The sequence below is a fragment of the Macrosteles quadrilineatus genome, unplaced genomic scaffold, assembly GCF_028750875.1.
Source record: "Macrosteles quadrilineatus isolate MER2022 unplaced genomic scaffold, UCM_ALF_1.0 Scaffold_13__1_contigs__length_4303367, whole genome shotgun sequence".
Taxonomy (NCBI): Eukaryota; Metazoa; Arthropoda; class Insecta; order Hemiptera; family Cicadellidae; genus Macrosteles; species Macrosteles quadrilineatus.
The window spans coordinates 730,847-744,863 of record NW_026542606.1 but is presented as its reverse complement, the minus strand read 5'-3'; the positions used below and the strand labels follow the sequence as shown (position 1 = coordinate 744,863).

At 34.0% G+C, this 14,017-nt stretch overlaps 1 protein-coding gene across 1 annotated transcript; it reads left to right on the top strand.

Moving 5' to 3' along the window:
• The first annotated feature begins 1,785 nt into the window (after positions 1–1,785).
• Positions 1,786–2,523, top strand: LOC129004962 (uncharacterized). The gene has a single exon (XM_054433690.1). The coding sequence runs from the start codon at positions 1,786–1,788 to the stop codon at positions 2,521–2,523; it is 738 nt and encodes a 245-aa protein (XP_054289665.1).
• The last annotated feature ends 11,494 nt before the right edge of the window (positions 2,524–14,017 follow it).

The following is a 14,017-nucleotide window of genomic DNA, read 5'->3' as shown; positions in this document are numbered from 1 at the left end:
AATAGCTTGCAAATTACGATTTTAAACACAAAATGAGTATGATGATGTGGTTATTGTTAGTTGTTAAAAAAAACGGTCATAGGTAAAGTAGTGTATGCAACTCACGTATTTAGCCTTTATGCGATCGTTGCGTAAACTACTAACCCATGTTTTTCTTATTTTCTAAGTTTCTAATTTAGTAGAGTACGCCGGGACACTTAACAAGTTTTACTATTAAGTTAAAGAGTAACATTTACAAGATCAACGATATTAACTAGCTAATCTGGTTTTGCGTACAATGGAAGGAGGTGAAAAAGCCTGAAACATTAATCACATTAATTTGACCAAATAAGAGAACTGAATTGAGGCGTTAGCCTACTGCGTATCTTGAGCGATCATTTAAGAGCGGATTGGCAAGTGATGGAAACACAAAAAGTTATAGAACACCCCCAAGTGGAAGAAATAGAGAAAACATATTTTAATATCGTAAATAGACTAAATAAAACAATAACACAACATTGATTCCTACAAATGGTGAACGAGAATGATCGCCGCAGTGCTACCATTTTCAGTAGGAAATATGATCTTACTTAAATGTGTGATCATTACAGAAGAAAACACTCTAAGGTTGAATGAAACTGGTACGTCAAGGACTTTTATGGATTAATCTAGGTTTCAATAATGTTATAGTGATTTTAGATTAATAGGACTACACCCGAGAGAAAATAATTCTTTACTGAAACTATCGTTGTAGGATTCAATTATTTACAGTCAAGGGAAACAAAAAATCGCCTAAACATCATCAGGCCCTCTAACTTTGCATTTTTCAGGTAAATATAATTGCCACTATCTCAGAAACTAACCGAAATAATGTCAATTAATTAATTGAAGCAAATAAAATGGTGAATGTCAGCTAATGCAGGAAATCGGGTAATGTGAACAATTTTGATACTTTTTTTATTACTAATATTTTTAATCATGCTGGTGACAATGCTGTTACCGTTGTGCCCTTAAATATATTAAATTAAAACCCATTTTGTTAGAGCCACTTCTTTCATTGTATTTAATAACAAAATCCAAAACTTAAAGTAAACATGAAACAATAATATATCAAACCAGATGACAAGCAAATAAACAAACTATTAATGTAGACCTCAGGACATCTCCCTCTTAAAGTTCTTCTATGAACCTCTTGGCAGGTTTAACAATTCTGGTAGGTCTGTGTATGGTTGAAGAATGATTATGTAGGTTGGATCTTGGTGTATGTGTCTGTCTTGGAGGAAGTGTCTGTGTATGGGGGTTTTCTTTATCAGGATTTTCTCTTTCTCCAGAGGAGAACATAGGGAATAAGAATTTTGAATTCCTGATATATCTTCCTCCCTTTTTTGTTTCAACGAAAATTTTCTGAAAAATATGTTAATATTTCCCCTTTTTATATTTCCTGTTCTCTAACTTCTCCTTGATTACCCCTTCTTCTCTTCGGTCCGATACCCAAACTTTAGCGTTTTCTGGGTAATCCTTGACCTGGGTCACTCTATGTCTTTTATTGAACTGTTGTTCCTGTTTCCTCTTTTCTTCCATTTGTCTAAGTCTATATCTATTGTGATTTGGAGTGGCTGGAAGTAGAGTTGCCTTTTTCGCCATCCTATGATTCCTACAGAGGTTCCTGAAAGACCCTGGCAGAAAATCGGAGTAGATTTTTGTGAATTCAACAATGATAAATACATAATTCTCATGGATTATTATTCCAAATACATCGATGTATATAAGGTATCTAACTGTTCAACGGCAATATTGATTAAATCAATGAAGACATCGTTTGAAAAGCATGGCATCCCCGAGTCAATTAGATCAGACTCAGGTGTGCAATTTCTATCAGAAGAATGGGAACTATTCAAATCAGAATACGACTTCACAGTGGAAACTAGTTCACCATACCATCATCAGTGCAATGGTCAAGCTGAAAGTGGTGTGAAAATCTTCAAAAACATATTAAAGAAGTGTAAGGATAGACATCTGGGCTTATTGGCATACAATACGACGCCAAAGGAATGTGGTTATAGCCCATCACAACTATTAATGGGACGGATTTTAAGAACAAATCTACCAGTGAATAAAGCAACTCTACTTCCAGCCACTCCAAATCACAATAGATATAGACTTAGACAAATGGAAGAAAAGAGGAAACAGGAACAACAGTTCAATAAAAGACATAGAGTGACCCAGGTCAAGGATTACCCAGAAAACTCTAAAGTTTGGATATCGGACCGAAGAGAAGAAGGGGTAATCAAGGAGAAGTTAGAGAACAGGAAATATAACGTTGAAACAAAAAAGGGAGGAAGATATATCAGGAATTCAAAATTCTTATTCCCTATGTTCTCCTCTGGAGAAAGAGAAAATCCTGATAAAGAAAACCCCCATACACAGACACTTCCTCCAAGACAGACACATACACCAAGATCCAACCTACATAATCATTCTTCAACCATACACAGACCTACCAGAATTGTTAAACCTGCCAAGAGGTTCATAGAAGAAGTTTAAGAGGGAGATGTCCTGAGGTCTACATTAATAGTTTGTTTATTTGCTTGTCATCTGGTTTGATATATTATTGTTTCATGTTTACTTTAAGTTTTGGATTTTGTTATTAAATACAATGAAAGAAGTGGCTCTAACAAAATGGGTTTTAATTTAATATATTTAAGGGCACAACATGGTGGCAGCGGTAAAGACCCAATAAATTGAGTAACAGGGTGTCTAATATATATGCTGCATTACAATGTCAGACTCAGAAAACTCAGATATAACAGTAAGAAGACAAACATCTAAAATGACACAACATTCAGCAACATTGGGCTTCATTGATAAATACTCCTTTAAACCAGAAGATTGGGGCCCATGGTTAAAAAAGTTCAATAGGTACAGAAATGCTACCAATTTAGATCAAATAGATGGAGAAAAGCAAGTAAATTTCCTTATAATATCCATGGGTGATAATGCAGAAAATGTATTAATAGCAGCAGGAGTAACAGAAGAAGATGAAAAGACTTATGATAAAGTGGTGGAAAAACTTAATAAGTATTTTACACCAAGGGTGAATTTGACCTATGAGAGAGCGAAATTCAATCAACGAGTACAAAAGCAAAATGAACCGATATCCGATTTTATAACAGATTTACATCAATTAGCTTCTTCATGTGATTACAAAGACATGAAAGACAGCCTTATTAGGGATAAACTCATTGTTGGAATAACAGATTCAAAGTTATCTAAGGAACTTCAACTGATGGCTGACCTAACCTTGCATGAAACAATAAATAGATTGAAACAAAGTGAAATTATAAAGAACCAACAAATTACTGTTAACAGATCAAGAGAACAAGATTTTGCAGAAATAGACCAAGTGAAAAAACATCCGAACTTGAAACAAAACATAAGACAATATACTTCTAATTGTTTTTACTGTGGAGGACAGAGGCATCCTAAGGAGAAATGTCCTGCTCAGAATATTGAATGCTACTACTGTGGATTGCAAGGACACTTCAGCCGATGTTGTAAAAAGAGACAGAATAATAAATACAGAAATCAGAACAATAAATACAGAAACCCAACCCTGAATCAAATTCAGGAAAATACCGAGAACAGATTGGAACAGGATAATAGAAGCGAGGACGGGTATTACATTAACAGAGCTGAAGTTAAGAAAATAAGAGCGACAACAAGGAACTACAATAAACAGAATGAATTTGAAATTGATGTAAAACTTGATGGGAAATTGGAACATTTCAAGATTGACAGTGGAGCCGACGTGACGATTGTGCCTCCAAGAATGGCTAGAAACAAATTATTGACTAAATCAAACATTGTTTTAAAAACACCTGGGGGGAAGTATTTAACAGTTTTAGGTAAATTTGAAGGTGTAATTCAGTAAAAGAATAAAACAACTCGTCAAACAATATACAGACTGTCCCAAAAGTCCCGGACTGGTTTAATATTTTCTAAACGACAACAGATAAATCAATAAGATTTTGCACATCAACACCACACTTAAAAATCTACTTTTTTAAGGAACTATCAGTTTTCTGTCATATCAAGGGGACGTCCTACAAGGAGTCAGAAGGAAATCTTAAATAGGAGCATAGGTCAATATGCATATCAGTTTAAAGGGCTTGGGTAGCAGAGTTCAATGCCGGAAACCGCGCCTCAAAAGGATCACCCGTTACAAAATGGCGGCCGTTCAAAGATTTCTAAAACCTGCCATTTTGAATCTTTGAACGACTGCCAATTTTTACTCAGGCGTTCTTTTGAGCTTGAATTTACGGCATTGTAATCTACTAGTAAAGACCTTCAATTTGATGTGCATATCAACCTATGCTTACGTTAACAATTTTTTTCCGATTCCTAGGGCTGTGCCCCCAAATGCAAATTAAATGAATCTTTGAACCACTGTTATTTTTGACTTGGTTGTCCGTTTGAGTTCAAATTAGCAGCATTATATTCTGCTAGTAAAGGCCTTTAATTTGATGTACATGTCAACCTATGCTTCTATTTAAGATTTCCTTCTGACTCCTTGCGGGACGTCCCCAAGATGTGACAGAAAATTGATATTTCCTTAAAAAAGTAGATTTTTAGGTGTGTATTTGATGTACCAAATCTTATTGATTTATCTGTTGACGTTTAGAAAATATTAAACCGGTCCGGGACTTTTGGGACAGTCTGTATGTGATCAATGGTCAAGAGGAAGCATTGATTGGGAAACCATGCATCTCAGCCCTAGGGTTCTTAAGGGTCATCAGAGGAGTTAAAAATCACATTCAGTCAAGTGAATATTGTAGCAACCAGAATATCAACACAGACCTACAGAAGATCAAGAATAAATATCCAAGTTTATTTAATGGGATTGGTAAGATGAAGAAAGGAGCTCAACTTAAACTGAAACAAAATGCGGTACCGATGGAGTTAAAAACTCCTAGAAACATACCTATTCCGAGAAAAAGTGAAAAATGAACTTAAAAGAATGGTTGAAGCGGGAATCATTGAAGAAGTTTGCGGACCTACGGAGTGGTGTCATCCAATGGTGGTAAGACCTAAACCTAATGGCAGTGTAAGAATATGCATTGATCCTTCAGCTTTAAACAACCATTTACAGAGAGAAAATAACGTTTTTAATACTGTTGAGGACTTACTTGGATGTCTAGGGAATTCCAAATGGTATTCAAAATTAGATGCTAATTCGGGGTTTTGGCAAATACCGCTAGATGAGGGTTCCTCAAAATTGACAACATTTATAACACCATTTGGTAGATTTTGTTTTAAAAGACTTCCCTTCGGAATTTCAACAGCCCCGGAAATATTTTGTAACAGGATGAAAAGTATTATTGGAGACATCCCAGGAATTTTGTGTTATATGGATGATATTTTAATTACCGGAGAAAGTAAACCCGAGCATGACAGCAGACTAGACCGAGTGTTACAAGAATTGGAAAAAGAAGGAGTTACCTTAAATGACAAGTGTGAAATAGGAAAAACAAAGATTTCATTCTTAGGTCACATTATTTCTTCTGGTATGATTCAAGCAGATCCCAAACACTTACAAGCAATAATCGATTTCCCCACACCCAGTGATGTGGGAAGTGTTAGGAGATTTCTAGGGATGTTGAATCATGTCGGAAAATTCATAGAAAACCTTGCTGATATCGTTCAACCACTGAGGGAACTACTAAAAAAAGATAGGGCTTTTGTTTGGGGTCCTAGTCAAGAACAATAATTTAAAACAGCCTTAAAGAGTTTACAAACAACTCCTGCCTTAATACCATTCAATTTGAAAAGGAGAACTATAATTTCGGCCGATTCATCAGCTTATGGTTTGGTGAAAGTGGTGTGAAAATCTTCAAAAACATATTAAAGAAGTGTAAGGATAGACATCTGGGCTTATTGGCATACAATACGACGCCAAAGGAATGTGGTTATAGCCCATCACAACTATTAATGGGACGGATTTTAAGAACAAATCTACCAGTGAATAAAGCAACTCTACTTCCAGCCACTCCAAATCACAATAGATATAGACTTAGACAAATGGAAGAAAAGAGGAAACAGGAACAACAGTTCAATAAAAGACATAGAGTGACCCAGGTCAAGGATTACCCAGAAAACGCTAAAGTTTGGATATCGGACCGAAGAGAAGAAGGGGTAATCAAGGAGAAGTTAGAGAACAGGAAATATAACGTTGAAACAAAAAAGGGAGGAAGATATATCAGGAATTCAAAATTCTTATTCCCTATGTTCTCCTCTGGAGAAAGAGAAAATCCTGATAAAGAAAACCCCCATACACAGACACTTCCTCCAAGACAGACACATACACCAAGATCCAACCTACATAATCATTCTTCAACCATACACAGACCTACCAGAATTGTTAAACCTGCCAAGAGGTTCATAGAAGAACTTTAAGAGGGAGATGTCCTGAGGTCTACATTAATAGTTTGTTTATTTGCTTGTCATCTGGTTTGATATATTATTGTTTCATGTTTACTTTAAGTTTTGGATTTTGTTATTAAATACAATGAAAGAAGTGGCTCTAACAAAATGGGTTTTAATTTAATATATTTAAGGGCACAACATTAAGTCGGGTTATATATACATCAAGTTTTTGAACGACAAATAAACACTGCACTAGCTGATCGATTTAGTAGTGTTGCCAACTTGGCAACTTAGCGTATTACGGTGCCTTATGCACCCTATTTTGTGTTGTTTGGTTGAAATACCGGATTTCGGGAAAGTAAAATGAATGCGAGAAAGTGAAATGGGTGCGGGAAAGTATGTAAATGCAGTTATCGGACACATTGCATGTATAATAAGTGCAAGAAAACCTGCTTTGTCAGGTAACTGTAGAGAAAGATGGTTTATTGTTGATTTTAAAATTATGTTATAATAATCCTATGGCTGATATGAAATACTTAATTTTAGAAGATATTTAAGAAGAATCCTTTTTTTACCCAATCATACGTGTGAACTGTCATCGTGTTATCCAACCAGAGTATCTCTCTTCACCTCTTTTTAATTTTCTCCTGACAACCGCTGTTATGACGTAAGCTGTGGGAAATGTTTTGACGTACAGTACCATCTTTTGAAATGTAGTACTGTAACACATTTTGTAACAAAAGGCAGCCATCCCAAACACAAACACTATAATGCGCTGAGGCTAACCGTCTCTAAATCACTTTTGCAACTAGAAACTCTACGGAATTAGCATTACTCCAAATCCTCTGATATGACTGTATTATTAATGAGCCTGGATCAAAGTGGCCAAGACGATAATTCCTCAGACGGACCTCAAATTAATACCAGTCTGTAATCAACTGGTAAAGACAAGGTCTTCGACGTTTAAGGTCTCAAGTCTCTCGGTAATTTAGGAGTGATTAACGTAATTGACAGAGTAGGGATTTCGTCTAGAAGGACTTATCAGAAAATTGTGACTTGCTCAGCTTTACGTGTTTGTTATTCTAAGTTTATTTGTAATGTAGTAAGGTTTGTCTTGATCGCGAGCTTTTGCCTCCTGTCTTGCAATATATTTGTACTACATTTTTAGTCAAAACGAAAAATAACTCTTTCGGCCTTTATTTCAGGGAGCAATATTACTATTTTACAAAAAACAGTTTGGAAATGAATTGAAATATTTTGTCAAACGCCATTTTTAAAATTTTCAGTACAAGCCTCATAGTTTATTACAATTCAGCTGAAATCAGTTTTACTCCTAGCAATTCTCTAATGCCACCATTAGAATAACATACGATAATAATAATCAACTAGTGTACATGTTGTTCGAAATCGAGCAATTGCAAAGAATTAAAGTAGTTATTTAAAAACAAATAACTTATTTAAATACCCCGCCGCAGCAAACCTGCAGACTAAGCGAATTTCCATTTCCCTGAATGGATTTACACTAAAATGTCTCCTTAAAAATATCACATTTATTCCCTATTTAAATAGAATCAGTTTTACACAAACTTAGGTTTGCTGCAACAGGGAGGGTAAAAGTGTTTTTTATGTAAAATGTTAATAGTTAGTAAGAAATAAAAACATTTTCCAAATTTGGGCAAAATATGTTTTTACAACAGTTTACTTATTCTCCATAAGAATAACATGGGAATTTTAAATTTACAATTTTTTGGAATTTTCTCCGTAACCATTTGGTGCATTATAACGCTTCAATATACTAAATAATTTGTTTTTTTAAGCTCTACAAAATAGTTTAGAAAGAAATTGCAAAATTTTATGTTTTTTTGGGTCAAAAATGGGAAAACCCCATTTTTACCTGTAAAGTTCTTTAATCTTTATTTGGTAAATAAATAATAAATAAATGTCCAAGGTTTACAATGATGAATACATATGAACCTTTTATTAGTCAAATTGTACAAATAAGTAGGGTTATATATTTAGATGAAACTCTTAATCTCAGGGTTCTAGGAATGTGCCGGCTTAAAGTAGGCTTATGTGATGTTGGATAGGCATAAGCCTAATGTTCATCACAAGTTATGTACAGTTCAATTTACACTTTTGAAAAGAAGAAAGTTCAAATTTTGAATTTAGTAAAATGATAATTTAGGTTAAAGTTCAAAACGGCAAAAGTCAATAGAAATTTTGGAATGTGAGTATTTAGCAAAGTACAAGTTCAGTTTGATCTCACCAAAAAGTTTATAGTAGTCTTCTCCACAAATATATTTCTTGAGGTAGAAATGATATGTATTAAATAATTGAGAAAAATCTTGATATTTTAAATACTGTAAAGTTAAATCACCAATTAAAATTTTTAAATCATCTTCCTGTCTTGCTTCTTCATTACTTATTCTCATTTGAAAAATCTTGATTTTTGATGTTCAATTTCATACATCTGTTTCAACAATTAGTTCACTGGTTTCTTGATGTCACTATTCACTGTTACTTTTATGATTGGTTGGTATTATATGAAGAGTATTTTAATTACATTTTTGAAAGTGAAAGAGAAGAATAATTTTGTAAAATAATTCAAACTGTATAAATAGCTTCCAGTGATTATAAATTTAGCTTATTAAATAAATGACAGTGTTTGATGAGAATGTGAAATATGGAAATTTACAATAGGTGGAACCTTTTGCCCTTCTACTGTATGTAAACACATGTGATAATTTAGAGGTATTAATTTAGCTAATAGTAGGCCTAGGTATTTGGATACATAACACATGGTTTATTAACATTCAACTTATATACAAATTCAAAAGTAAACAATGAGGATAATTTTGGAACATCTCATACCCCATAAAAGCCCCCATAAACCTCCGTTCCCATGGTCCGATCATGCTGGTTCGCGAACTCGTTCGAATAAACGTAGGTTTACACATTTGTACAAAATTTCATCAAAATCGGATCATTTTTGCTCGAGTTATCGCGCTAACGGACACACACACACACACACACACACACACACACACACACACACACACACACACATATATATATATATATATATATAAATATATATATAAATATATATATATATATATGAATTTGAACGGATGGTGTTTTTGGCCTCTAGGGACCTCAAAACGAAAAAAATCGGTCCCGGGTCCAGGTCTTACCGTGAGTACTACGGTAATAGCTTATTCCCTATATGGGAAATTCGCTAAAACCAATAAAGTAATAATTTCCGATGGCTTATAAGACTCAGCTCATTAGATCACGTACCTAACAGTTCCACGTTATCAACATTTCTTGTAAATCTATTACTTATTGAATACGCAAGCAGGTTTTTTGTGACAATTACTCTTCCGAAACTACTGAACCAATTTACATGTTCTTGGTGTCATTGGAAAGAGCGTACCGTGAAGTTGTGCAGGAAACTTTCTTTTTAGGGAAATAATTAGAGAGTGAGGCCCTGGGACCCTTTAAAGTGTTGTATTTCTCCATAAGATTAACATGGAATATTGTTATGAAACTCCAGCTGTTGTCAGAAATTAAAAGTGAGAAGAAGGACATATGTTAATTGTAAACACAGTCAATAAGTTTGCTAATTTAACAGTTATAGTTCGGCCGCTTAGAAAGCGACCAGCATTGGTTTAGCATTAGCGCGCAGGTCGTTTTCTAAGCGGCCGAACTATAGTTTGCTACAAACATTTACTTACTTGGTTGAAATGAAATAGGTACTATTTGAATTTGGGTTGGCGTAAATATTACAATGGAAAAAACGAGAAAGCCTGGATAAATTGTTATACTAAAAAGAAAACTGAATTAACACTGTGCTGCATTTGTTAGTAATCATTGAAAGAGCCGATTTGCAAACTATGGAAACATAAAAAAGTCATAGAACACCACCAAGGAGAAGAAATAGAAATAATGTGTTTTTTTATGTATAAACGTTATTATGGACAACCTAATGCGGCTATGAGTACTAAGACTATTTGTAGAAAACACTAAAAAAATCTGCTTTTGAAAAATGATAAGATATTCATTTACAAGAAATGTTGATTATATCGATCTCTTATGTACATCTTGAGTATTCCATAATCTTTGAGTCGAATCTTTTAAAGTCATCAAAGATTATTACTGTTATTTGTTTTAAAATAACGTCTGTAATACTTAGCAATTGCTCGATTTCGAGGCACAGGGACACTAGTATTTTATTATTTTTCAAAAGCTGATCTGGTTTTTTAGTGTATTCTACAAATGTTTTCAACTTATAGCCGCATTTGGTTGTCCATGTTGATCTTCGTCAATGATAATGTAGTCTACATTATACACGTTTACGTTTACAAATTTCAGTCATTTTTTATAGCGATAACATTTTGTTTACATTACTTAAAAACTACATGATTTTCTGCATAACCTCTCTGTCACAATTTTATTTCCTTCAACTGGCATTAATTTGGCTAGTTACTGTTATAACGTAAATTCTATTTACCTGAAAAAATGCAGAATTGAACGGCCTTATATGTTGTTCAGATGGTTTTTTTGTTTCCCTTAAATGTAAATAATAATGTGAATAATTATAATCCTTCAATGAAAGTTTTATCAACGTTTCTTGGATGTAGTCATATTATTTTAAAATCATTTTACTTTTAAGAAAACATATATTTAATGTCCTTGCCATACCAGTTTAATTCGGCCCCTTTAATTAAAGGGGTTTCCTTTGCCAATTATCATAAAGTTAAGTCCGTGTTTCCTCCAAAATAGTAGCACTTTTGTAAACATATTTATATTTTAATTAAATTCCTAAATTTCATTCATGCTCATATTTTTAAAATTCGTATTAGGCCCATTTAAAACAATTATATTAATCCGAAGTAAATCAAATATTACAATTTTCTAATACAAAGAGACATGTTGAATGGCACCGAAGAGTCTACAAGTATCATATTCAAGGTCCCGGGCAATGGACGCACAACCTGACGTCTACAGTGAACTGCTGATCGAAGTGGCAGCCAATCACAGCATTGAGCACCAAAGGGATCATCTATGATTGGACACTGTAGGCGTGGTTAATTAGAATGATGGGAAATCTCAAAAAAAAAAAAGGAAGGGACAGGAGGAGCAAGATGGGATCAGTCTGGAAGAAGATTTGCGAGGCTTAGGACGGGGTCGGATCGAGCAGGCCCCAAATTATATCAGGATTGGTAAAATCTGCCACCTGAATACGTCCTAGGCCAAACTACTTCACCTACTCAGCCCACGCCGAGAGAAGAGGTTCCAGGGGGTCGTCATCCACCATCGAGGACCAGGATCAACCACCGAGTCATCTGCCAACGGAGACAAGGGGAGGCCTGGACATCACGAGACGTCACCTCGGGGAATTCATCTACCCTCAAGATCTTCTCCTCGGTATGTCAAAATTCAATTATAATTCCCAGGACAACAAATTTTAGAAGAAAGAAGATAAATTTAAATTACATTAAAAAAAGGGCCTAAGTTAAATAACTGCAATTCATTCAAATTAAACCTAACTTAAAAATAAAAATTTAAAACCTAAATAATCGATGATATAAAACAAAATAAACAATTATAAATAAATAATTTACTGCTAAATAAAAACAACAACAAAATAGCCTTAAAGGTTAAACCTGTAAAATAATGTTTTTGAAATAGCCTAATAAGTAAGTTCTCATTTAGTATTTTATTTTCAAACGTGTATATTTGGTAGCTTGCTAAATGTGAATAGTCTTTGTTTGTTAAGTGTATTAATTTTATAGAATTTCATATTAGCCTTGTGTTTTAAGTTTTGTGAACTGGACTTTGACCAAATGGCAAAGATGTAGATTAATAACATTTTATGAATATCTATATTTTTTGTAAAAGGGTTTAATTAATTAAGATCGAGTCGTTTTACATATGTATTATATCTATCACTTTTAAACTTATATACGTGTTCAATTCTCTTATTTTGATACTGGGGCCCCAAAAAAATGTTTAATTCCTTTGGTTAATACGTAATTTGGTTTATTGATCATCATATATATATATATATAATGTGTTTTAAAGGGTTATAGATTAGAGTGAGTGGTCAAATAAAATTTAGTAACTCATACAATGGTGTCAGTTCAATCAGTTCCTGAGTATTCTCACATATGCCAAGCGAGTATACTGAGCTTAGTAGTAATTTCATATTTTCACATTTAAAGTAAATCAAAACCCCATAAGTTTACATGGTGGAGGCTGCCGATTTGATTTAATTATCAGCAATGATTGGACTGGCACAGGTGAGTTATGCATGTTAAAATAAGTGTTGTATGATTAATATGTTTTAAGAAAGTGACAATCGCATAGCAGGAAATTTGATTTAGCAAAGCGACAAAACCGTGTATATGCTTAGATTAAGTTAAGACTTTGTCAGGTTATAGTGGTTCAACACATAAAATACCTTAGGGAACTTTAAACGATCTAATAGGCAATTTACACAAACCGTAAATAGTATAAAAAATATAAATACAGTAGTGACAAAAAAATACACCTTTAGTTTTAATTAAATTGCAGTCAAGTAACTAATCATAAATAACACACTCTGTTTAGGAATTTTTAAACATAAAAAATGAAATGCCATTAACAGAAGTTGATCTACCTCCAGACATATATAGGGTTAAAAAGGAACAATTACAGCTTATTCTGTCAAAATTTAACATAAAATATAGGGATGAGGACCTTGTAGCCGAATTGAGACCCATTGTAGCTGACCTTAAAGCTTTTGTAAAAAATAATTGGTCTGAAGAGAAAAAGTTGATTTTAAAGAAACTTTTAAGCAAAAGATGTCTTTCGGAAGCTGAACTGTTAAAACACCCTTTATTGAATCGCATTCACAAATTCATTAGTGATAGGGAAAACTTGTATGACACACCAGCTAGTGACAGTGAGGAGGACGAAAATTACGAGGACATTGAAATAGCATCAGAGGACTTAGGAGAGATCCAATTAGCCGGCACATCTTTAAACGTACATTTACCACAACCCTTAAACAATACGGTTTGTTACGTAAATCAGCCACCTTTAGCAAACAACATGACACAACCCAAAGAAAATTTACCATTAATTTCTGCTGGTACATACCACGGTCTAGTCACGGAAAACCCCAGCGATTTCATAGACAAATACGAAATCGCAGCGCAATCAAACAATTGGCAGGAAACGTCAAAAATAAATTTATTCCCAGCCCACTTAGCGGGAACTGCACTCACTTGGTACCAACACTACATGAAAGGGAGACTAATTAATAGTTGGGATGAACTTAAAAACACCTTTATAAGTACATTTACACCCGTTGCGCAAGCACAAACACTGCAAAACATTTTGGATAAAAAAGTACAAGGGCAGGATCAGCCGGTGCTGACGTATTACTTAGAAGTACTAACACTATGTAAACGTCATGACCCCGAAATGTCAGAGAAACGGATAGCTCAATACATTATACAAGGTCTACGACCTGAATTTTGTGACAGGGTTCTGTCCGAAACGTGTGAAACATTAGAACAGTTAGAACAAAGCTTAAGAAAAATTGAACTACAACTTCAAATCAAAT